The sequence below is a fragment of the Saccostrea cucullata genome, unplaced genomic scaffold (genome assembly GCF_032062105.1).
Source record: "Saccostrea cucullata isolate Sc308-1 unplaced genomic scaffold, CSIRO_AGI_Scuc_v1 ctg7504, whole genome shotgun sequence".
Taxonomy (NCBI): Eukaryota; Metazoa; Mollusca; class Bivalvia; order Ostreida; family Ostreidae; genus Saccostrea; species Saccostrea cuccullata.
In genome coordinates this window covers 5,174-30,574 of record NW_026927524.1, presented here as the reverse complement: position 1 = coordinate 30,574, position 25,401 = coordinate 5,174, and the positions used below count along the sequence as shown (strand labels likewise).

Here is a 25,401-nt window from a genome sequence, read left to right as displayed (position 1 = left end):
TGATACCTATAAGTGCTGATAAAATTAGTTCATTTGAACTTTCAAGTAAAGGAATACAATATTTCATTCTATAAGCTATAGTATGAATTAAATGTAAAGAAATTCAATTACCAAGAAGTCATTCTGATGTCTAGATAGGAAATAAAGTAACAATCAAGATCATCGATATTGAATTGTCCAACCATTAGTTATATTTTTTTCAAAATTCATGAAAATAATAGAGAGATTTAATGTAATCGGAATTAATATAGCATGAATTTTAAATTCAAAATACATTGATAGAAAAACTTGTAAAGAAAATTTTGAAAGTTTTTTTTTATCTCTAACAAAGTTAAGCACATTACTGTCTCTATATGAATATTGTTGTTTAGAGACGAAACATTGACTACAAAATTCTTTTAAAATTACTTATGGAGTACTTATAGGCTACTTATAGTCAATTGTGTGTCAGAAGTTTGCGTATTGACGTACGCTTACATGTAAATATGTCAGAAGATTACTTATAGGCGATTGTATATCAGTAGATTACTTATAGGTGATAGTATAGATTATTTATACGTGATAGTTTATAAGAAGATTACTTATAGGCGTATAAGTATACAAGTACAGTCCCTGAAACGTTCTACTTTCCCATTTTTCCGTTCGCTCACCGTTCGTTCACCGTTCGTTCAGCGTTTGAGTTCACCGTACGTTCAGCGTGCGCTCACTGTTCGCTCTTCTCCGTTCACAGTTTTGCGTTCACCGTTTACCGTGCGCTCGCGTTCACCGTTCACAAAACGTTCACCGTTCGCTCTTCGTTCCGTTTAGTTTGCGTTCACCGTTCACTTATCGTTCAGTCTTCATTGTCATTCGGAACTCCGATGTGAAAGGACTTATCTTTTTGATGGTAAGGATTTACATGTTTTTTAATTAAATAACTAAGATATCGTGTTTGAAGAATAATTATTTAAATGCAAAAAGTATCTACGGTATATATATTTCTATTATTATAACTTAGCTGTTACTTTATCCATAAAATTTCCCTGGAAAAAAATACATTAAGAACATGCATGTAAGTAGAACGATGCTAAAATATTAAATTTAAATAAGGGCAATGTACCTGTACAAATACTTAAAGTGCGGCATTTTGTTGTAATGTAAAAGAAGACAAATCGTTAATAGATGGATAATAATCCAAGTCTTTTACAAGACAAGAATACACAAAAAAAAAATATTTCTAACAAGTTTTAAAGAAAAAATGCACGAAAAGATTTTAGAACTACATATATGTCTGAGAATTATGAATAGTACTACAGATATTCAGTTAATTAAATATTTCTAGAGCGAATTAAATTGATAGTGTGATTTTAAATTTAAGAAAAGACCAACTGTTTAAAATGTAATACAAATTTTTGTTCTACATCACGCATATAAAGTGTATTATTAGAAAGGAAAAAAACTAGTGTTGGCAACGAATACCCGGTTAACCGGTTAACCGTCGAACGATGAGAGTATCGGTTAGTAAAACTGCTATTCGGTTACTCGAAAAAAAAATAAATTTTTCAGAGTAAATACTTGTAAAATAATTTTCATGTTATTTGTAAATGCACTTTAACACATTTCCCTAAGTTAATTACCGTTAGGCTTGCTCTGGCGGTTCATAAATAGGATCGATTTGTTTTGATTAGATTAATTGATGGCTTTAATTACTAGGGGGTACACGTTTTGAAGACGATTTATAATTACCGGATACCACATTTAGACTTGTATTAGTCAGTAGAACATACTTAAAAAAGATTCCGCCGCAAACATCTAAAGCGTGGAAATATCGTTAAACGACTGTCTAGAAATTTAATTTGTCAAACTGCACTTTATGTGAGTCGGAGTTGTCGAATACGGGTGGGACTAAACTGTTAAAAAAAATAGTTAAAGTCACTGAGGAGACTAGTAAATTTATTGTCCATACAATCACTACCTTAAAAGCAGTTTTACTAGGTATTGGGTATATTTACTAGATAAAGTTAGTAAATCTAGAATTGATAAGTAACTTTCACTATGTATGTAAGTATCTATACGACCCCTGCTTCAAAACTCACTATCTTAGCCAGTAAACTGAAAGATTACTTATGATAAATGCTCTACGAGGCACGCTAGCTAAATTCTCTAGGTTTTTCTTTCAGTGTACAAATATCTTGTTATGCTTAATCACCGAAAATTGAAGAATAATTCGATAACCAGTGACATGCATGAAACTCAACAAAAATTGCAAAGTGTTACAAGGTATATTTTAATTCACCTCGATCGCAAAAATATCTTCGTTGGGTGTCGATAAAATATTTTCTTAAACAAAAACAAATTCCCCGTTTCAAGTGACAATTAAAAAAATAAAAATTCTTCGAAGATGATGTGTTTTTTTTTTGGGGGGGGGGGTTGTATTTTTTGTAAATAAAGTTTATATATGTAATATCTATTATCTATTTCTAGCAATATGTAAAAGGATGAGATTAATAATAAATACGGAAACTAGAACAAAAATCATCCGAGTAACCGGGTACTCGATCGGAAGATTAAGCGAGTAACCGGTTACTTAAAATCGTCCGATTTGCTTACTTCACCGTAACTTAATATACGTTTGCCATTCAGTATGATTAACAGCCCCCCCCCCCCCCCCCCCGCACCTTTTCTCCCGGAATCAAATTCTTAGTTAGTATTTTCGGTATATTTTAATTAATATTCAATGTGTATTGTACATATAACACAGAAAAAAATATTCTTTAAACAAACATCAAAACAGTCATTATATACATACATGTGCCGACAGTGGTATTTTGATTTGGCAGGGATTATGTTTTAAATTCAATTTCAAACTTAATCCTTCCAGGTTTATACATGTATTGCCATTATTTATTCATTTTTTCCGTAGAAAAGCGAAAATCAATTTCAAAAATGATGTAAACGAAATGTTAAAACTTCTCGGAAATACGGAGTGACTCTTTGACTTCGGCATGTTCGGTGAAGCGAGATTTAAACACCTCCATTGTGTCCAATTATTTTGATTGACAGGAGAAGCACGTGCACTTGGAGTGAATCGTTTGAACTTGATGAAGGAAAATAAAAGCCGGTGCTTACTGTCAAATGGATTTGTTAATAAAAAAAAATTGATTACTTTGACTGCCTGGAATATTAGAAAAAAATAATATGAATTTTTATTCAATGCAACAAATAACTGAGAATCGAGAGGGCTTACACCCCCCCTCTCTCTCTCTCTCTCTCTCTCTCTCTCTCTCTCTCTCTCTCTCTCTCAAGTTTCTATTGCTTTTACATTTGTCCTTTTAAATAAAAACTATGACAACATATTTATTATTTATTTAGTTCTGAAATTCTAATCTATTACAAATGATTTGAATGCCTCTTTCCATTATCTTGTCCGAGTATAATCATGGTCGGGAAATGTCTTCAGATATACATTTATATGTAAAACTTAGCTTAAATAATAATAAGACAAAATAAAAATAACTAATAAATATATAATATTATTGCATAAAAAATTTAAATACGAGTGAATGGTGCAATATGTCAACAGACCTTTGTAAATTAATAAAAAAAATCGTTATTTTACACGGAATCGCCGTGCCATCGAAATATATATTATTTAGTTTTAATGTAATTAATTCATTTTGTAAGTATAGTAGTTTTCTCTTCTGAAGTCCACATTATTTTAATAGTTAGAATAATAAGCAGATTTATTTTAGTAGTAAATTAATTTTATCTTTTATGCTACACGTGTTCGGTAACAAACACACATGTTTTACGGCAATAAAAATCGTGTTATTAAAATATTGATTTAAAACATCATACGTATGTGCAGAAAAAAAAATGTTTAAATTATTTATTCACTTATTTATTTATTTTTTGTTTATATTTTAGCATCTAACATTAGAATACAACGGAATAATTTAAATGCAAGGAAAAAATCTGAGGCATTCCGAATAAATCGTTCATCTTGCGTTCACCGTTCGTTCACTTTCGTTCGTTTGCGCTCCGTTCGCGTTCTGCGTTCACTCACCGTTCTCCGTTCACACATCGTTCACCAAGTTGCGTTCAGCGTTCACACATCGTTCACTCACCGTTCGTTCTGCGTTCGTTCACCGTTCGTTCACCGTTCGTTCAGCGTTCGCTCACCGTTCAGGTGGGAAAGTAGAACGTTTCAGGGACTGTATATGTCAGAAGATTACTTTTAGGCGATTGTATGCCAGAAGATTACTCATAGGAGATAGAAAAATCGGAAGATTACTTAAAGGCGATTGTATGCCAGAAGATTACTCATAGTTGGTAGAAAATCGGAAGATTAATTAAAGGCGATTGTATATCAGAAGATTTCCTATATGCGATTGTATATCAGATTACTTATAGGTGATTGTATATCAGAAGATTTCCTACAGGTGATAGTATATGAGAAAATTGCTTATAGCCGATTGTACATAAGAAGATTACTTATAGGTGATTGCATAAAAGAATATTTCCGATAGGTGATTGCATATCAGAAGATTTCCTATAGGCTATTGTATATCAGAGGACAACTTATAGGCGATTATATGTCAGAAGATTACTCAAAGGTGATTGTATATAAGAATATTTCCTATAGGTGATTGTATATCAGAAGATTTCCTATAGGCGATTGTATATTAGACGACTACTTATAAGCGATTCTTTATAAGAAAATTACTTATAGGTGATTGTATATCAGATAACTACTTATAGGCGATTGTCTATCAAAAGCTTGCTTATAGGCGATTGTCTATCAAAAGATTGCTTATAGGCGATAGTCTATCAAAAGATTGCTTATAGGCGATTCTTTGTAAGAAAAATTTTTATAGGTGATGGTATATCAGAGGATTACTTAATGGTGATTGTAGATCAGAAAGATTATAATAGGCGACTGTATGTCATATTTCCAGCCTACCTACTACATATTTAACCCTACATCAGAAGAGAGAGAAAAAGTAAAAAAAAAACTTAATTTTAAAGATATCTTAAAGCAAAACATTGCATTCAGAACTTGATGTTCTCCTTTCATATTTGATCCTCCTACATTTGTAGTTATCATTTACAAAATCACAGCCAACACACGTGATAACATTGAACCAAAACACTGCCTACGATGTGATCAACTTTAAACCTAAGCACCGCTTTCACACTTTATTACTTTAAAGAAAAGTACATCATACTTTCGTGGTAACCATTAGCATAAGCAAAGCTAACACGTGACTACATTTAACATAAACACGGCCTACACAGGTGATTACCTTTAACATAAACACCGCCTACACACGTGATTACCTTCAATATAAGCACCGCCTTCATATGTAAATACCTTCAACATAAAAACCTCCCTACACACACGATTATCTTTAACCTAGGCACTGCCTACACATGTGATTACCTTAAACATAAGCACGTAATTACTTTTAACATAAACACCGTCAACACATATGATTACCTTTAACATAAACATCGCCTACACATATGATTACCTTTAACAAAAACACCGTCTACACACATTATTACCTTTAACATAAACACCATCTACACACGTGATTATCTTTAACATAAACACCATCTACACACGTGATTATCATTAACATAAAAACTCCCTACACACGTGAGTATCTATAACATAGACAAAGGTCTACACACGTGATTACCTTTAACAAAAACACCGTCTACACACGTTATTACCTTTAACATAAACACCATCTACACACGTGATTATCTTTAACATAAACACCATCTACACACGTGATTATCTTTAACATAAACACAGTCTACTCACGTGATAACCTTTAACATAGACACCGCCTACACACGTGATTACCTTTAACATAAACACCGTCTACACACGTGATTACCTTTGACATAAACACCGTCTACACACGTGATTACCTTTAACATAAACACCGCCTACACACGTGATTACCTTTAACATAAACACCGTCTTCACACGTGATTACTTTTAACATAAATACCCTCTACACACGTGATTACCTTTAACATAAATACCCTCTACACACGTGATAACCTTTAACATAAACACCGCCTACACACGTGATTACCTTTAAACACCGCCTATACGCGTGATTACCTTTAACATAAACACCACCTACACACGTGATTACCTTTAACATAAACACCGTCTACACACGTGATTACCTTTAACATAAACACCGTCTACACACGTGATTACCTTTAACATAAACACCGCCTACAGTCAGGTTCGTCATACTTGATACAAGATGGATGACAGTCATGTCTCATCGGGGGGCAGTACGCTACAATGTAAAACAGGATAAAACAAATAGGACAATACGCTACAATGTTAAACAGAATAAAAGAAAGAGGGAAACACGCTACAATGTAAAAAAGAACAAAACAAATAAGACAATGCGCTATAATGTAAAACAAAATAAAACAAAACAAAGAGGACAATACACTACAATGTAAACAAAGTAAAATAAATAAAGAGGGCAGTACGCTACAATGTAAAACAAAATAAATAAAAAAATAACGATACGCTACAATGTAAAACAAAATAAATTTTAAAAAGGGTAATACGCTACAATGTAAAAGAAATTAAAACAAATAAAGAGGACAATACACTTCAATGTAAAACAGTATAAAACAAACACAGATAAAAATACGCTGCAATGTAAAACAAAATAAAACAAACACAGATAGAAATACGCTGCAATGTAAAACAAAATAAAACAAAGAGCAAAATGCAATGTAAAACGAATTAAAACAAAAAAAGAAATGACAGAATGCTCTTTGATATGCATTCAATATTATAATTTTTTTAATTATCATACATTTACTTATAAATAGAGCCCATTTATGGTCTCTTTTCATTAATTTTGAAGAGGTCAGACATAACTTCCTTGAATAATTTTTTTATTCATTTTGAGTAGGTCAAAACCTCCTGGATCTTCCCGGTTGCTTGAGTTTATACATAGGCGACTTACTTGTTGCCTCAGTTTGTACTGTAGGAGACTTACCTGTCGTTTGTGTATGTACATAGCCCACCAAACATTCACAGGTAGGACAACCGTCCAATCCACATTTATAACCAACGCCACATGACCCAGGACAACTTAAGGAAGTTGTACAATCCACTTTGTGTTGTATGACAACCTCGTGTGTGGCGTACCCTGTGATTTAGATGGTTGGGTTTTCAAAAATGCATTTTAATGTATCTTTACCGTAAATGTATTTTATAGTGTACAATTTGTTGCAGAAATATATTCGACGACTAGCTATTAGGCCCTAGTGAATTTATGTGTATTTTAAAAGTTTTTTTAAGGTTAGTTTTCTGTTTGAAGAATTGAAATAAATAGTTACTTTTCTTATCTTGTCAGAACCTTCCAAAAATGAACTTAGAATTAGCCCTTGTTATTGCAGTATCAAATTCCAATGTTTTATTCAGTTAAGAATGAAGTTAGAGGCAGTTTTATATCCTTTCTCCTATTATCATCATAATTTATCATAATGTATCATTGATTTTCTGCATGTATCTCTGGTTCTATATATACCTGAGGGAAGAGCTCAGTCACACATTGGACACCCGTCTGTCCCACATTTCTAACCCACACCGCAGTCATAGTGACAGGTCAGGTTAGGACAGGTCAAGGTCACCACCTGGTGAACAAGAAGTAAACACAATATTAATTATTACTCGGTAGGTTATCTCCTCACGCAAGGAAAAGAAATGATTTTTGTTTATGGTGAATTGTGTAATAAGTATACTGATTGAATTTTTTTTTTGATAATCAGGGTTATTATATATATCCTCTGGCTGGACTACTTGTGTAATGCTTTGAGCTGTAATTATATCCATTATTATTTCTATAAAAGATGTCATGGTTCTGTCTATGAAATGAATTCATTAAAAACACAATTATTGAAAACTATAAATATCCCACTCACTGTTACAGAGGGCTTTATACAGACACACGTCCCACAATCATCTTTTTCTGATTCCCCAATCTGTTAATTTGATCTGACCTTTTTTGACAAATCTGTTCTGCACTCTTTTGGCTGCGCTACGACGCACGTAGTGCGGGTGTAAGTTCCTGTTGATACACCAACGGAGGGGCGGATTCCACTGTTGCTTCAACCGCCACCCATAAAACTGGATCCGGCAATGGTAGAAGACCCCCAACTAGCAGCTGTGGAAGTGCCACCAGAAATATTAGATACGCTAACTATAACCCCCTATGAATCCGCCACCCCTTCCAACTGACCCGACGCCTACACCTGATCCACCACTCATAGATTCACCACTCATAGATCCTTGGTGTATATTTTATAAATTTGTTAAATGATTGAGACAACAACGTTCATTTACATTTAAAAATGCAAATTAAGAAAATATTTTCTTGAGTGAAAAAGCTTTTTAAATATTTTTTTTTAAAAAATCTGCCAACTGAGGAAAAGGGGAATCGAATATTCAATGCAACGTTTAACACAAATTGTCTCAATATACACTTTAAGGGGGCTGACTTTGGTTTTCATTGTGCGATATTTCATGCATCATAGTAAAAAAAGTATATTTACTCATTTGTTTTAAGTAATATGTTCCATTAATAAAAGAAATTAAACAAAATTAAAATAGATTTTGCAATTTATAGGTGCATGTAGGTTGACTTCGTTACACCGTGTTTTATATGTTATGATAAACAAAAGCTCTTCACTAAAGGGTTAATTAAAAATTAAACTAAAATGATATTAAAAGAAAAAATAAATGTACGCTACTTTAATATAAAGCATGAAAATTTGCTTTAAAGTGCTATTTTTTTTCTATTGTAAATGAACCTGTATTTTGAGGCTATCCCTTAAATTTAACTGGACGGTAAATTTACGCGCTAACTTGGCCTGCACGAAGGTCGTTAGAAAAGTTCGGGGACTCATTGAAATACGGAAAATCTATTGTGTACTGTGAAGTATGACCTATGTCTGAATAAATTCCTACATTTTGTTTATTGGTAAGTAAAAAATCTGGTCAATAAATTAAAATCTTGAAAATTTACAACGATTTTTACTATTAGGTCATGGGATTCACGGAGCAATCAGTTGACGCAAGGCGACGTGACAACCAGACTTCAACCCGTTAAGCTTTGTCGTAGTTCTATAAATCTTAAGATTTTTCTTATCTTTTTTTCTACTTTAAAATTGAATATCTATATCAAGACATGTTACTTTTCTTCTATTATGTCTTTTGAACTGATTCGGATATTATTGAGATCTTAAAAAAAGTTTATGAAGTTAATCAGTTAATCGATCAAATATGGAAACTATGCAAAGCCATATAGGCGCAACACAACGTTCATGAATGCGATACGAGGGTATAGAAGTATCGCTAGAGTTAATCATTCAAAATACCAATCCTTTCATTCTTATAAAGCTACAACCCTTTGGAAACTTGTCCTTTGAATGTATAGGAAATTCCCTGCAACATCTTGATCTCTTTTTAGACATTTTCCGGTCTGCAAACATAATGTTTACGTAGTGCGGTGCTCCATGACCCTCAATGGCATTCCAATTTTTGGCTGTGTTTTTACGCGTTGATCAGTTATAAACGGCTATAAAACAGTCATATACCCTCCAATTTAGTTCAAAATTTCTTTAACTTCAATGTACGAAGGGTGTTAGAAAAAATCGCGGACAAGTTCAATTGTGAATGCGCTATTTCCACGAAACCTGTCAAACTTACCAGTCAAAATATTTGCCTTCTTTCCAATAAATATACAATAATTTGTTGCTCTCTGGTGGTTATTGAAAATATACAGCTTTTCTTTTTTGATAAAACTTGCTTCACGGAGCATGCTACATTTTAGCACGTTTACAAAGACTCTTTATTAAAATTTAAAATTGCACAATTATAGTGCAAAGAGATTTATGACATTTTACCTGCCACTTAAGTATTCATAAAACGTCACTGGGAGAAATTTTGAACTAAACTGGATGTTTTATGACTGTTTTATAGCCGTTTATAAATGATCAACGCGTAAAAACACAGCCAAAAATTATTGCATTTATTATGGATTTTGGTGAAGGTCCTGGCATGGTAACTAAAATAGAAATTTCGATAATATTCCTTTTAAAACGCTACTTCTCCTACAGTTTTGAATGATTTCAATATATCTTGGGACACAAGTAGAGTTTACTAAGAAACAACATTAAATGCATTTGTTTTTGAATTGGATGAATGATGTTGCAATGGTTACTAAAAAAGAAATTTCTGTGAACTTTCTTGTACCCATAAAAATTCTTTGAAAACATAAGAGCTTGTCGCAATCTATACATTTGATTCTAAAATGAGTTAAATTTTTAACAAACAAACTGATAAAACAAGAAAATCAACTGTCACGTTTAAAGTCACCATTTTCGGAAATTCTATGGTATATACAATGACCTTGTCAGCGAATACAACTTATCATATTAAATGCTGACTTACATTTTTCATACTTATTGTAAGTCCATTATTAATTCGCTAAATTGACGATGGATTTTTCCGTTATTTCACGTACATGACAAGGAACACACGGCAGGTGTGACCGGTCAGCAGGAGGTGCTAACTCTTCCAGGGCACCTGATCCCACCTCTGATGTTTCGTAGGTCCGTGTTTGTTCTGCTTCTATTTTGTATTGATATTGTATTTTGTATTTGATATGGAATGTTGTTCGAGAAAAACAAAGATACATAATACAATGAATCGGCTATGTTACTAAAAATACATATTTTTTGAAATACATAAAAAATGCCACTCCTCCTACAATTTTGGTCTGATTTCATTATAAATTGGCACACAGTTTTTAAATCATCGAATTCTTAGAATCGTCATGATTAACCTTTATACACATATTGCCTGATTCTTACATCCTAACAGAGACCCGTACTTAAATATGTTACTCTTACTTCAGTTTTAGTCTAAATTTAAATTTACCTTTCAGTTATTCCCTGATCATGACAAGGAGCACACGGCGGGTGTGACCGGTCAGCAGGGGATGCTCACTCCTCAATGGCACCTGATCCAACATCATCGATAAAGGATATGAAAATACAAACTTTCTAGGAATGCTAACAGAGAAGGACCTTAAACGAATAGGGATTGAGAAAGTTGCCCATCGCCAGAAACTCTACCGTAAAATCCAGGACATTCCGGAATTTAAAATTCCTATTGACGTCCCGGTTTGTTTCTTTATAGTCATTTTTCATTTTTTTTTTCATGAAAACCTTTAGTTAATGCTCATACGTTTTTTTTTTTAAATCCACTGAACCTTTGAACAGATTACTAATGAGTTTCAAAAAAATATATAATACAATACTAGTATTTTTTTTAAAAGCAAAATAATTTATTTACATTTAAGAAGATGTATCGTCTTAGTTGCACTTGATTGGTTTAGAGGGATACAAACAGAACTCTAGTGACAACGAAATTAAAAACATGAAAAATGGTGACACTCAAATCTTTTACAGCAAAGGAAATAAAAGAGAATCTCAAAATGTCAAAAGCGGTGAACATTTTAAGTCCAATCAAAATGAAATCGATGGGATAAAGAACAGTATTCAAACTAAAAAGTACAATTTAACACTGAATTGTCAAAAGATTTTCATTTTCCAAATTTGACAAGGAGCACAAGACAGGTGTGACCAGTCGGCAGGGGATGCATTTTCCTCCATGACCCCCAATCTCACATCTAATGGTTAAGAGGTCCGTGTTAGTCTGATCCTGCTATTTTTGTTTAAATTGATTTTTGAACTTAGTAACTGTTTGTTTGCTTTAAAATCAGGAGCTGAACAAATAAGAAACATGGAGATAACGAATAGTAGTCAAGCTCAATTGTCTCTTCAACCAATAAAATATCAGAGCTCAGGTTAGGTTCTGTAGAGTAATGAGCATCACCTGCCGACCGGTCTTGCGGTTCGAAACCATTTTTCATTTAAAGATAAACATTCTCTTGATTATACGTAAATTGATGGAAAGAATATCTTTTTTGTGCTTATTATTTGTGTCATGTTTTCCTTACTTATTAATTTCTTTATCCTTATCCTTATGCAATAATAGCTTTTCATGAGACCAAAATATTGATAGAATAAGTATATTTGATTTTATACATGTATTTATTCAGTTCATATAAAACGTTGAATGCCATCGATTGTCTTCGTAATACAACAAAAGGTAGAGAAACTTATATGAGGAAAAAACTTCATTTTTTATATAAATAAAATGAAACAAGTTTACATTTGCTGACCCTAAATGAAAGTTATATGGATACATACCATAATTTGTTCTATTTATCTGTTAGGTATTGTGTATTGAAGATGTAATTTTGTATTTTGGAATACTTTTGTATAAGCTCATCCGTGCCAAAGACTCAAATGAGCTTTTCTTATAACATTTTGTTCGACGTCTGTCTGTCTGTCTCTAGCTATCCCTGTGTACATCTGTCTGTTAAATTTTGATATCTTCTACTTCTTCTTAAGAACCACTGAACAAATTTTAACCAATATTTTTTTAGGGAATTCAATTTTGTTCAAATGACGTACCACACCAAACTACAAAGGGAGAAAATAAAAATTAGTGGAAAATTAAAAGTTTTTTTTTTATATAAATCTTTTTGTCACAGGGCCAGGAAAGATAAATTTTATATGCAAATATCCTTAGGTAGATAAGATTGAAGTTTGCTCAAACCATGAGCCATAGGGTAGGAAGGGGTCACAGTGGGCGATAAAACGTTAGAGAATCATGATATATTAAAAGATATATTAAAAGAATCAGCTGCTAAAATTAGCGTAATCTATCAAGAATTTTATAAGAAGGATATGGAAATAATGAACAGAATTCAATCTCAACGTCCACTAAACAAATATACAAAATAAGAGCAGAGCAAACACGGACCTCCGAAACATCAGAGGTGGGATCAGGTGCCATGGAGGAGTGAGCATCCCCTGCCGACCAGTCACACCCGCCGTGTGCTCGTTGTCATAATCAGGAAATAAAGGAAAAAATCCGTGGTCAATTCAGTGTATAAATAATGGACTAACAATTGGTATGAAAAACGTCAGTCTGAATTTCATTCAATGATAAATTGTACTTGCTGACAAGGTCATTGTATCGACCATAAAATTTACGAAATGATGACTTTAAACGAGACTGTTGATATTCTTGTTTAATCAACTTGTTTGTCAATAATTTACCTCGTTTAAGAAATTGTTCATACGTAGAGCATGCTCTTGCGTATCGAATCAACTGAGATATAAATACTCCGTATGCAGGTGATGAAGGTATATTGCTGCATAATTAAGGGAAGTTGACGATAGAAAAATTAAAGTCATCACGTTTATCATATAGCTTCGTTGTTAGATTACCATTAGGGTCCTTTTCAAATAAAATATCCAATTATAAAGCAGAAGTGTCGGACTATGTGGTATCTTTTATCTCAAGCTCACCAGGATATATCATGTCGACGTAGGAATGGAAATTATCATTATTAATTGACAATACGTCGTCGATATATCTAAATGTAGAGTTGAAGGCCACAGCAAGTGTTTTTTTCTTTTCATGCAAAAGATTTTGCATAATTTCTGCTTCATATGAAAACGAATATAAAAAAAGTCTGCTAATAACGGAGCGCAATTGGTACCCATGGGAATTCCAATAGATTGTTGGAATACCTAGTCTCCAAAAACCACATAGATATTGTCAATCAGAAACTCAAGCATCTTCTTAATGTCAACTTCAGAGTACTTATGTGTGCAATCAGAATCTGTTTTAACAAAATAATTTTTCAAATGACCAATGACGAGGTAAGTAAATTTACGAGTTCCATTTTTGTTGAAGAAGCAGCTGTCAATGATATCAAAAAGCCTGGATTTTAATTTGTCGTGGGGAATTGTTGTGTATAAAGTTGAAAAGTCGTAAGTTTTTATGCTGTTGATTTTTGTAAAGTCTTTTGATTTCAAATTGTCCAAAAGTTCTCTAGAATTTTTAAGTATCCACATCTGATTTACACCACTTCTTGAATATATAGTTGTACAATACTCTTGAAGTTTTTCCTTCACTACTGTCAATATTTTAGTGAGAAGTAACGAAAGAGGCCTGGTTGAACATTTACTGGAACCTGCAATGTATCTTTGTTTGTAAGGATTCTTATAAAGTTTCGGAATCCAATAAAAACATTGTATAAGGTAGTTCAAATTCATTTTGGCTCTGTGGAAAATTAAAAGTATTCAAAACTGACAGGTGATTTTGAAGAATTCCCTCCTTAGAAAGAGAAGTATATGTATAAGTAGGAAAAGTATAAGTGTTGCAGAGGAGCGGATCATAACAGAAATCAAGGAGCAGATAGGCCGGGCCTACCAACACGATCTAAGGAGCGTGAACCAGGAGGAGTACAAGTTCTGGGCGGATCTCATAGAGGCGTGTTTAGCGCCCTCTGCCGACGTGTTTGGTTTTGAGCAAATTCTCAAAAGTAAATATAATCTAAAAAAGACGCATGGGGATGAACAAATTATTTGCTTTTCCTCCCCCGACCAACTGCCTAAAAAAGAAGGAACTCAACACTTATTTTTTAGCTTTCAAAAACGATACATTTCTTTTCTGTTGTATTCCAAAATTTTCTAAACATGTCAGTGCGTATGTTTTTGATTTCAAGATAAAAATCTCACCTACAATCCTTTTTTTTCTTTTTCCTGAGTCGAGAGAGGGAATACAGACATTATTTTAATATATGCATGGGGTTGATTAAGAAAAATAAGTACACAAGTTATTAACCATCTTTTCCTTTGTATGTAAGTGTATGATCTCCTAAAGTATCACCTATAAGCAGAAACAAAGTTCTATCTGGCAAATCATGAAAACTTGTATGTTGAGAAGAGCTGTTTAACTAAGGTCCGATATAGTATTTCTATTTTTCTGCTTTAAATGAATACATCTATTAAAAAAAATTATCAATATATTAACATTTTCAGAAATAAGTTGTCATTCATTTATCAAGATATAGTACATACATGTATAAAGACAGAGAATAAATTTTGTTTTGAAAGTTCATAGGTTTTAGACATTTCTTGCCTTATTGACCATTTACATCTGTTGATTTTAGAAAAATTAGCAACTCTACGTAACGAGTAGTTAATGGTATCGGGGATCGTGAATTGTTTGTGGATCGTCATTGTGATGACGTTATCAAGTAGTATCGACCTTCAAGTGGCCGGGACAAATCCACTCAGTAAGTATATGAGCTGTACATCTTAATCTCGTAAATTCATTAAAGACAAAGGAAAAACGTTTAAGGTAAGTCACTCCTCAAATTTCTTATATCAAGGATTTTTTGAAAAGTATATTTTGGACAAGTACTCATAAAGTGTGACTCAAAATCGCAGAGAAAATACGGGGTCAGTATGCATCGTACTGATGTATGGTACATTTAAGTTGACCTATTTGCACTTAAATTTTAACCCCTAGTTTGTTACTTTTATACAACTATCTCTTATTATATTTTTTCAGCTGTAACCATGGCAACAAATTTATTCTTACTTTATGTAAAATAGTTTGAATAATATTTATCATTGATCAAATCTTGCAAATTAATGCGCGTAAATAATTATGCGACCTTTTTGCACTAACATATAACATATTTTGGGTATTAGAAAAATAAATAGGCAATATTATATTTTCTTATATCAAGCTTTGTATGACTTAAGTGCTGATCAGTCATAAGTATCGAGAAGTTTAAAATTATGGAAGAAAAAGTTGGGGTCAGTGATGTTAATTTTGAAATATTGGACAAAATATGTGATTTTCATCCAAAAAATGGTGTAAAATATATCTTGACTTCTTTGATATATCTCCAGTTTTTGGCAAGGTTTGTTGAAGGAAGATCTAAAACTTATTCTAAAAATTTAAATTAAGACCTATATCAAATATTCCTATCAATATCATAACCGAAAATATTCTCCGAGTAAAAGTATGTGAGGCTAAAGTTTCAAGACGTTCAATTTAATAAATGTGCAGATTTGCAGAAATTTATGCTAAATATCCTTCCACCACGAAAAATAGTCCCTAATAAATCTTGCTTCTTTGAAGATTTTTGAGCAGTTTTTTCTTTGATTGTTAAAAAATATACATTGTTGAATATAATTATTTTCTAGAAATTGAATTTTGATAAATATTTTTGAAGTTTGAGGTTCTGCGTGAACTTTTCTAAAAAGGCTGACGAGTGACTTACCTTAACCTAGAATTGGCCCGGGGATAGGGTGGGCTGATTTTGAATATTTTTTTTTCATCTTCAAGTAATTAATCTGACCATTTTTAACTATTTCTCTAGTCCCTTTCTACAAAATGCTTCATCTCTCGTTAATCATGTAAAAAATAATGCAATGTCTCCTAACTTTTGCCTTTCTCGACAAACTTTCCCCACAAATATTATAATTCACTCCTTTCTTTATTTATAGGTTTAGTGTTCCTTCTTGTATTTTGGGTTTCTGCTCGTTCTTCAACTTCTCTACATGTTGGTACGTGCGCCGTACAAGTTTGGACAGAATTATCGAACATCTGTTGCTTTCCTGTCACGTGACTTAGACCCGGATGAAGAATATCTGGCAAGGGAGGCGAGGAATTTAGAGCCACAGTTTTTAGAAAGAATGGAGAAGAAATCCAGAAAGCGGAATAGGAGTACCAACCAACAAAGTAATCATGACATAAGCAATGTCATAAATTCTTTTATGAACACCATACATTAATTTTTGACGAGGTAATTTTGAATGAAATTTGCCAAAATCTTCAAGTGCTTTATTAGAAATTGTTTAGTTTTGTTTCTACGAGTTTTTTGGTCCTGTGTTAAAACCCTTCAGTATGAGGTGATAACATAGTATTTTAAACGGCATAACTTGAAAAATTATGAAGATTTTGTGAAAATAAAAAGCGGGGGACAAAAAAGAGAGAAGACATCAAGATTCAATTCAAAACTTAATTGTGTGACAAACGAGATGACTTCAGTCAAAGGTCAAAAATCATAAATTCTGTCTGTTTTATGGGACTCCAGCCCTCAGACATGAAAGGCAACTCTTTAATTTATAATCTTATTCAAAACATCTTTAAATAAAGCTTGAAAATTAAGTATTTTCACGCAACAATTTTCATTATATGCCTCGCAATGTGCTTCAAGATTCTTTGCAAAACTTTGGTTTAGCTAAAAATGCTTTTTCCGGATAAAAATTTCTAGTTTTAATTAGACCTTTTGAGAAGTTGAAAGAACCTTGAAGCATGGTTTCAATGAAAATGCAAACATCCGCAAGAATGTCTCTTCCTAAATTGTGAATTTCATGCACCCTGGGTTGGGGGTTCTGGTGTTAGGGTGGGGCTCTGTTGGTAAAATAGTGAAAATACATTTATTCTTTCAAAATCTTCTTCTCTGCGTCTGGGTATTAAATAAACTTACCAAGTACATACATATGTTGAATAAGACTGCCTTTTCTAAAATTGTGAATTTTGTGGCCCCTGGGTCAGGGGTTTCAGTGTTAGGGCGGGGCTATATTGATAATATAGTGAAAATACATTTCCTCTTTTAGAATCTTCTTCTTAGCTCTTGTGTATTAAAAAACTTGCCAAGTACATGGTTATGTTAAATAAGGCTGTCTCTTCCAAAATTGTGAATTTGCTGTCATGCAGGTTTTGGTGTTAGGACTGGGCTGTATGATTATAAAGTGAAATTGCAAACATACTTTTAAAATCTTTCCTCTGCTTCTGGATATTAAATGAATGAACTATGTACATTGTTAAGCTGAGGAAGGATTCTTCTTTTCAATTTGTGAATTTCAGGGCCCCTCGGTTTAGGGTTCTGGTGTAAGGGTGGGGCTGTAATGATAATAAAGTGAAAATGCATGAATACTTTAATTCTTTTCCCTTTGCTCCTGGATATTATATACCAATAACATAAGTTCATATTAATGATGAAGAAAGTTTTGTTTTTTTTTTTTTAACAAAAATGATTAATTTTAGGGCCCCTGGGTCAAGGGTACTGGGGGTGTCTTAGTCTGAAAATAATTAAATTTCTGAAATCTGCTCTTTGGTATTAATAAAGCATTTATGATGAAATAAAATTTAATTTCCAAAATTTTGAAATATATGGCCCAGGGTAAATGGTTCCTGTGGGGCGGGGTACACAATTGGTGGTTATAAAATTGGAATGTATTTTTCTCTTTCTTACTCTGACCTACCTCTGAGTCTTAAGAGACCAAACAAGCATGCTTAGTGTATAATTATGATAAATGATGGTGTCTCTTTCAAAATTGGGAATTCCCTGGCTTTTTATTTAAATCACGACCAAAATTCACTTGAGTGTTAGTTGCAACATGGCACTAATGGGGCCTATAAGGCCCAAGGCCCATGGCAACCCACCCCCTAAGTGTGCATTGTTTTCTTGCCCTAAGTATTAGACACAACTTCTTTGAATTATTTTGTATGTTTAAAGATGCAATCAGATGAATCAATGAAGGAACTAAGTCTGTGATTCTATGAAATTCGTTATTTACCAACCCTTAAGAGTATATTAACTTTTAATTCCAGAAAAAATCCAATGTTTGAGTTCATACTTTTTAAATTTGATGTTGATTTTGAAATTTGAATAATTTGCACTCCATTAAAATACACTCAACCTTAATTGTGTCGAACCTCATGGGACTGAGAAAAAACTTCGAGATAACCGAGGATTGGAGATAACGAAGTTTAAATAGTGAAAACTTATTGACTCTCTAAATATCTACTTCACTGTTTTTGGGTATCAAACCAACAAAGTATGTATATAGTAATAATGAGAAAAGATTTCTCTTCCAAAAGTTTTAATTTCATGACCCTCGGGTCAGGAGTTGTGATGTTAAAGCGGGGCTCTAAGGATTTTAGAATGAAAATGCATGAATTTTATGATAATCATTTTCACATGACGCTCAGGTACCCTATAAGGCTCGTTAGCCTCGTTAAAAATAATTATCCTCTGTATAGGGAATTTTATTACCAATAGTCTCATTAAAAAAGAATATGACCAAAATAATATGTAAATCATTACAATAAATACATGAAATAAAAATTTAATGCTACGCATATTTCATGACAAATTGTAATAGAAATAAAATATAACATACACAAAAATGAAATAAAAAGAACATACACATACTTTACATTCAGTCGTTTCGTACTTATTTCATAAAGTTCCATTAAAACATAACTAAAACATATATATAAATATAAATCGGCATATACAAACTTCACATCCAATCTTTTGAAGTATATCTTTGAATCTAGAACACGTACTTTAGTTGTAAATAACTTTCACAGTGTGTAAATGACCATTACAACATATATGCTAAATCAAAATTGTTAATTTCCAGTGTGTCTATTCTATTCATGTAAATTACATTGACAAAGAATATAGTTTAGCACATAAATGAACGGAATAAAATATTCAACCCTTTTAGCATAAGCGTCAATTTTCAGAAATAAACATTAAATAACTTATTCGACTTTTACATTTTTTAACTATAAAATAAAGCACAAACACCAAATTTCCATGGAAATAAAAGTCTTGTACAGTTTGGTTTCCCATTAACCCCCCCCCCCCCTTAAAAAAAAACAACAACAAACAAACAAAAACAAAAACAAAATAAAATCATCATAATAGCAATCAAAGTATTTTCTTTGCACAGAATAATAATAAAAGACATGATACAGAATCTTTGCAGGGACTTCAAACAATTCAAAATATATTTTCTTTATTTCTTCACTTATTTTGAAATTTTACAAACCCTAAAATTCGATTTAAAGGGCAATATGTCTACCTGGAAGGAATCTTATGAAAAAGATGAAGGTTAGAATAGTGATCGCTCTGCAGATAAACTACCGTATATAAATCAAAGTACTGAAAGTACTGATACGAGTTGATGGTTGTTCAAGCTTATAAACTGAACACTGCTTTGCTGATAAAGAAATGAAATTGCCATTTAAAAAATAGCAGAAATTTAGACTTCCATTTGATTTCTGATGTCAATTTCATGAGATGATGCACTGTATCATTAAATCCCATAAACAAATAATGTCATGTGAAATAATAAGGAAAGCATTTCTTTTTACATTATAATTATACATTTATTGTGTATTACTGCCCTATTTTAACAAATGACATGAAACGCTCTTTCATAACTATCATGGTACAACAGTATCTGAATGTCCTTAATGTGGATACAGCAAAAGTAATATCCCTTTAAAAAAATATTTTCATAATCAATTTGACAATAACTATTGTTATACTTATCATATAAGATTTTTTTAACATTGCAGTCTTCCAGTTTGAATGTGTAAAAGCACAATATACAGTAAAATACAAGAAAATGATTTTCTTTTTAGAAAGAGAAAGTTGATGGCACAATTTTGTTCATAATTTTCTCACAAGTGTAACGAGCATTAGGAATGCAAAATGTGTGTAATCTTAATCAGAAGTTTTACACAGGACCCTGATTTACAAATAAATGCTACAATAATCAAAGAACTAACACAGTTTTGGGACACAGGAGAAAACTAATTATTATATTCTTGAGCATATACACTTCACAACTGTTGCAAAAACACATTATCACGGTGAAATATTTGTTGCATATCACAAAAAGCTGTAAGATTTTTCTTTCATGACACACAATAGACATAAGTTGGACAACTGCATTTTTTTCCAATGTAAATTGTAGCTAAAATCGGTTTTGAAATTCACAAACATGAAATTAATATAATATATATAAACATATACCTCAAACATTTTCTTGAAAATAAAATGTCAGCTATCAAACTGTGGTTTTAAAATGATATTGCTTCTAATTGATGTCGCTACAAAGTACATACTTGTGAATCAATGTACATATCTAATATAATAAGAGGCCCGTCTGCCACATTACTCACCTGAGTATCTCGGATTGAAAAAAAAAAGATATCAGTTCCATTTTGAAAAGTTTAACTTTATAAATGGTCTCAAGCTCCCAGGGGGAAAGGGGCATCATTTGAACAAAAATTAAGTTGTAACAAGTTTACAACACAACAGACAACAAAGAAATCGGATCAAAAAACTCACTTAAGCTTTTGACTCAGGTGAGCAAAAAGTGTTTCGCCATACAATTTTAAAACAATTACAAATATAAAATTAAACCAGATAATGAACACAATAAATTGATATGAAATAAACTTTTTCCCAGATGTAATTTTACAAGGAAAAGTTCTCAATATGAAGATACACATTCTTCATTTCACATTTGTTCCAGTTTTCAAGGGGAAGCTTGTCCTCTAACATACAAAAGACTGACAGCACAATTTTCTAATATATATCAATGCTTGAAATTGTTATCCTACAACAGTAAGTTTATCAAATCTTCCAGCCATCCTTTATGCTCTGCCTTTGTGGTGTATACCTCTAGAAAAATAAAATATTTTACATTATCATTAAAACGACATATAAATAACAAGTATAAATGAAGATCTGAAGGGTATTTCATTTATTATGACATTTTAAAAGTGCCTCTTTCTCCGGAATGAGAAATTAACCAACAAACCTCCAGAAGCAGTGAAAAAGGTTTCGTAAACAAATCCTCCCAGGAACCTTTATGCTCTGGCCCCTGTGGTTTATACTTCTAGAAAAATAACAAATTTTAAATTCTAATCAAAACAACTTATAAAATAAGAAGTAAAATGGAAGATTTGAAAGGTATTTTATTTATTATAACATCTTAAATGTAAATCATCATCTTTCCAAAGCAATAAATTAAGATCACTTGAATTCCAATCCTCTGTAGGAATTCGAACCACTTCTTTATACAAAATGCTTACAAGTGCATTACCAACACGTACACTGTCTACCTTTACTATCTTCTGAGAAATTGTTTGATGCTTGATGCATATCTGCTGCAATGCAAGAAATAGCTGAGACTTGCTTTGACAATTTTTCTTTGAACCTGATATTTTCAAGAAAATTTTGTCTTTTTCTTTTTGAGCCCTTGACATAGTCAACATAATCATCTTTAAGATCATCAAAATCTCGATCTGATCTTTATTTTTTTACATCTCAAATTGTTAATTCAACAGTATTATGATACAGGATGCCGTTGTACTCATCCAGAACATGCGTATTTTTTTTTCACATATTCCCATTTATGAATATTTTTTTTTTTATTTTTTAATGAAAATTGATAAATAAGACAGTTTCACCCTGTTAAGTTACATTAAAAAAGTTGTCAATATTTTTCTGAAGCGATATGAGTAAACATAAATCAATTAAAATAACTTATTCCAGATTTATTATAAACAGGTGCTTGTGGTGGATTTTGATCCGCTCCTGGCTAAAATAAAAATGGCGTCGTTCCAACAGATGCTTCGTTCTCATCGTATTTTTCGTGTAATACAACAAGTAGAAATATTATCTTGGATAATTTCGTTTAGTTTCATTGCATGCAGAAAAATATTCATTCGATTTTCACTAAAACATGACCGATTCTCTCAAGAAAGTGGAAATCTAGTCGAAAATTCTATGGCATGTCCTGTCGCACGACTGCTGTTTTGTGTGTTTTCAAAGACTTGAAATAATATTTCTAGTGAGGCAGTTGCCTCATTACCACAATGGAAGCTACTTATGTGGACAAAACAAAAAGAAAAAATCATATAGAATCAGGCCCCTGAAGCCGCGAAAACAAGGTGGCACTTATGTTTACTCGGTCAGTACCATACCGCTTACGAAATCCTATCGATAAACTACTGGCTAAGTTTATATTTCAGAGCAACACGTGCAACTATATTTAAATGTACATGTATTTACATTTACGTACCTTCTAAAAATTTCCTGGTAAGCCTCCACAGTCCCGTCAATTTCTTTTGAAGTCACTGTTGTGCTGCCGATTTTGCGTGTTTTGTTTACAAAACAAAGTAGCATGGTGCGTATGAATATGAAAAAGTAGTTCGATCTCTATATTAGGCCTAATATATGTCATTTGTATAAACCCCAACGAACTTGGCACAGAAAAATTAACCAATATTTTATGCAATTAGTTTGAAAAATGTTAAAAATCGACAAGGCATATATACACATATAGGAATATGAGAAGTGACGAAATACACTTTCATTCTTCGGCGGTTTAAATATTTTTTGTCGGACCGACACAATAAGGCATGTCAATGCAAATGTTATTGTTTATACATGTACTTAAAATAAATTTCCTTTCAAAAAAGAAACATTGACATCGTCTTCAATGTATATGTTCGCTTTTATTTATGTAGAGTTTTTCAAGATGTGATACAATTTATCGTAGAAGGAACTGAATAAACGAGGTGTGTTATTTGGTTAAATTAGGTCAACATTTGTAAGAACATAACTGAGTTGATGTCCATCAACTCGTAAAAATTTAAAAACTCTTTGGAGATTTTAAGGGGCCGTATTCTGGTCTTGTTCTCAATTTCTTGAGGATGTATGATATTGATCTCTCTATCTTCATCTTATTTAAAATGACTTCTTTCTTATATATGCATAGAAAGAGAAAAGAAAAGAAACACCAATATACCAATGCGAATGTTTTCAAAACTTTACCCAAATAATGTCAAGGAAACTATTATTCATGAATATCTCCAAACATTTATTTCCATTGTTAAAGTTTTATACCCGTGACCTACAAGGGGGAAAACTGTTTTTCAAACTTTGTGAAAATAACCATTGTACATCAAGTGCTTTAGGAAAGTTTCACAGCATTTCTTTCGTAAAGAATAAAATTAAATAAAGATTTCTTTTCTCATTTTTCTCTCAACAAATGAATCATATCTATGTCCCCACACTCAGTAGCAATATCCATCACTGATTGACCATGACCGTCTCTGACATCTAACAAGTTTGGGTAATTTGTTGATAAATATTTGCAAACATCATGTTTACCATTCATACAAGCAATATGCAAAATATTTTCACCATCATTTGACAAAGCATTTGAGTCCAATCCATTTTGTAACAAAAAAGAAACCATTTCAACACTTCCTCCGTTACAAGCTGAATGTAACACTGTCCACCCCGTATTGTCCCTTATCTCCAATAAATCTGGAAAATTATTGACCAAATACTCACACATCTTCATCTCACCCGAGCGACAGCATTGATGTAGAATTGTTTCTCCATCTCTTTGTTGGGCATTAATGTCCATATTTTTCTCAATCAAGAGTTTTACTATTTGAACATTGCCTCCCCAGGCTGCATCATGCAACACTGTATTACTAGATTTGTCTTTGACGTCTAATAGATGGGGGTAATTCTCAACTAAGTAAACACAAACTTCAAACTTCCCATTGATACAGGCTATATGTAAGATATTTTTACCCTTATTTGACAAGGCATTAATGTTCATTCCTCTTTCTAAAAGAAAAGAAACAATTTCAACACTTCCTCCACAGCAAGCTGAATGTAACACTGTCAATCCAAAATTGTCTCTTATCTCCAATAACTCTGAATAATGATTGACCAAATACTCATACATCTCTATTTTACCAGAACGACAGCACTGATGTAAAATTGATTCACCACCTCCCTGTAGTGCATTGATGTCCATCTTTTTCTCAATCAATAATTTTACTATATGAACATTGCCTCCCCAGGCTGCATCATGCAACACTGTATTACTAGATTTGTCCCTGACGTCTAATAGATGGGGATAATTCTCAACTAAATACTCACAAACTTCAAACTTCCCATTGAGACAAGCTCTATGCAAGAGTGTTTTACCTTTATTTGACAAGGCATTGAAATCTATCCCTTTTTCTATAAGAAAAGAAACAATTTCAACACTTCCTACCTTACAAGCTGAATGTAACGCTGTCCATCCTTTATTATCTATGACAGATGTTAAACCTGGATACCTATTTACAAGATACCTAAACATTTCCTCTCTACCCTCATCACAACACATGTGAAACACAGTCACCCCATTATTTGTTTTACAATAGACATTTAATCCTTTACTTGATAAATACTTAAAGAGATCTACATTGCCTCCTAGAGCAGCGGCGTGGAGGACATTGTAACCATCAGTGCTACAGACATCCAGTAGTTGCGGGTATTTGCTCAACAGATATTCACCCATATTATAATGACCATTTTCACATGCAGCGTGTAGAATAGTTTCACCCAATTTATTTTTCCCATCAACCGTTGGTGTTATGCTATTTGATGTATGAAATTCATTTTCATTTTCAAAGAGGTTCAAAATATATTCAAACACATCTATATTCCCACTGAAAGCTGCCCAATACAAGAGACTATTTCCTTGAAAATCAGTGTGTTCCTTGAGTAAATCTGGATATGTCTCAAC

General features: G+C 32.5%; 1 protein-coding gene and 1 long non-coding RNA gene across 2 annotated transcripts; one reads left to right on the top strand and one right to left on the bottom strand.

The window, feature by feature from the left end:
- Positions 1 to 12,178: 12,178 nt before the first annotated feature.
- Positions 12,179 to 15,260, top strand: LOC134274702 (uncharacterized). The gene is made up of 3 exons (XR_009993685.1): positions 12,179 to 12,214; positions 14,349 to 14,507; positions 15,138 to 15,260. It is a non-coding gene; the product is annotated as an uncharacterized LOC134274702 (long non-coding RNA).
- An 8,204-nt stretch (positions 15,261 to 23,464) lies between these two features.
- On the bottom strand, positions 23,465 to 25,173 carry LOC134274703 (putative ankyrin repeat protein RF_0381). Its single transcript, XM_062756952.1, has one exon. It carries the CDS (start codon positions 25,171 to 25,173, stop codon positions 23,839 to 23,841), a length of 1,335 nt encoding a protein of 444 aa, XP_062612936.1. The 3' UTR covers positions 23,465 to 23,838.
- Between the last annotated feature and the right edge of the window lie 228 nt (positions 25,174 to 25,401).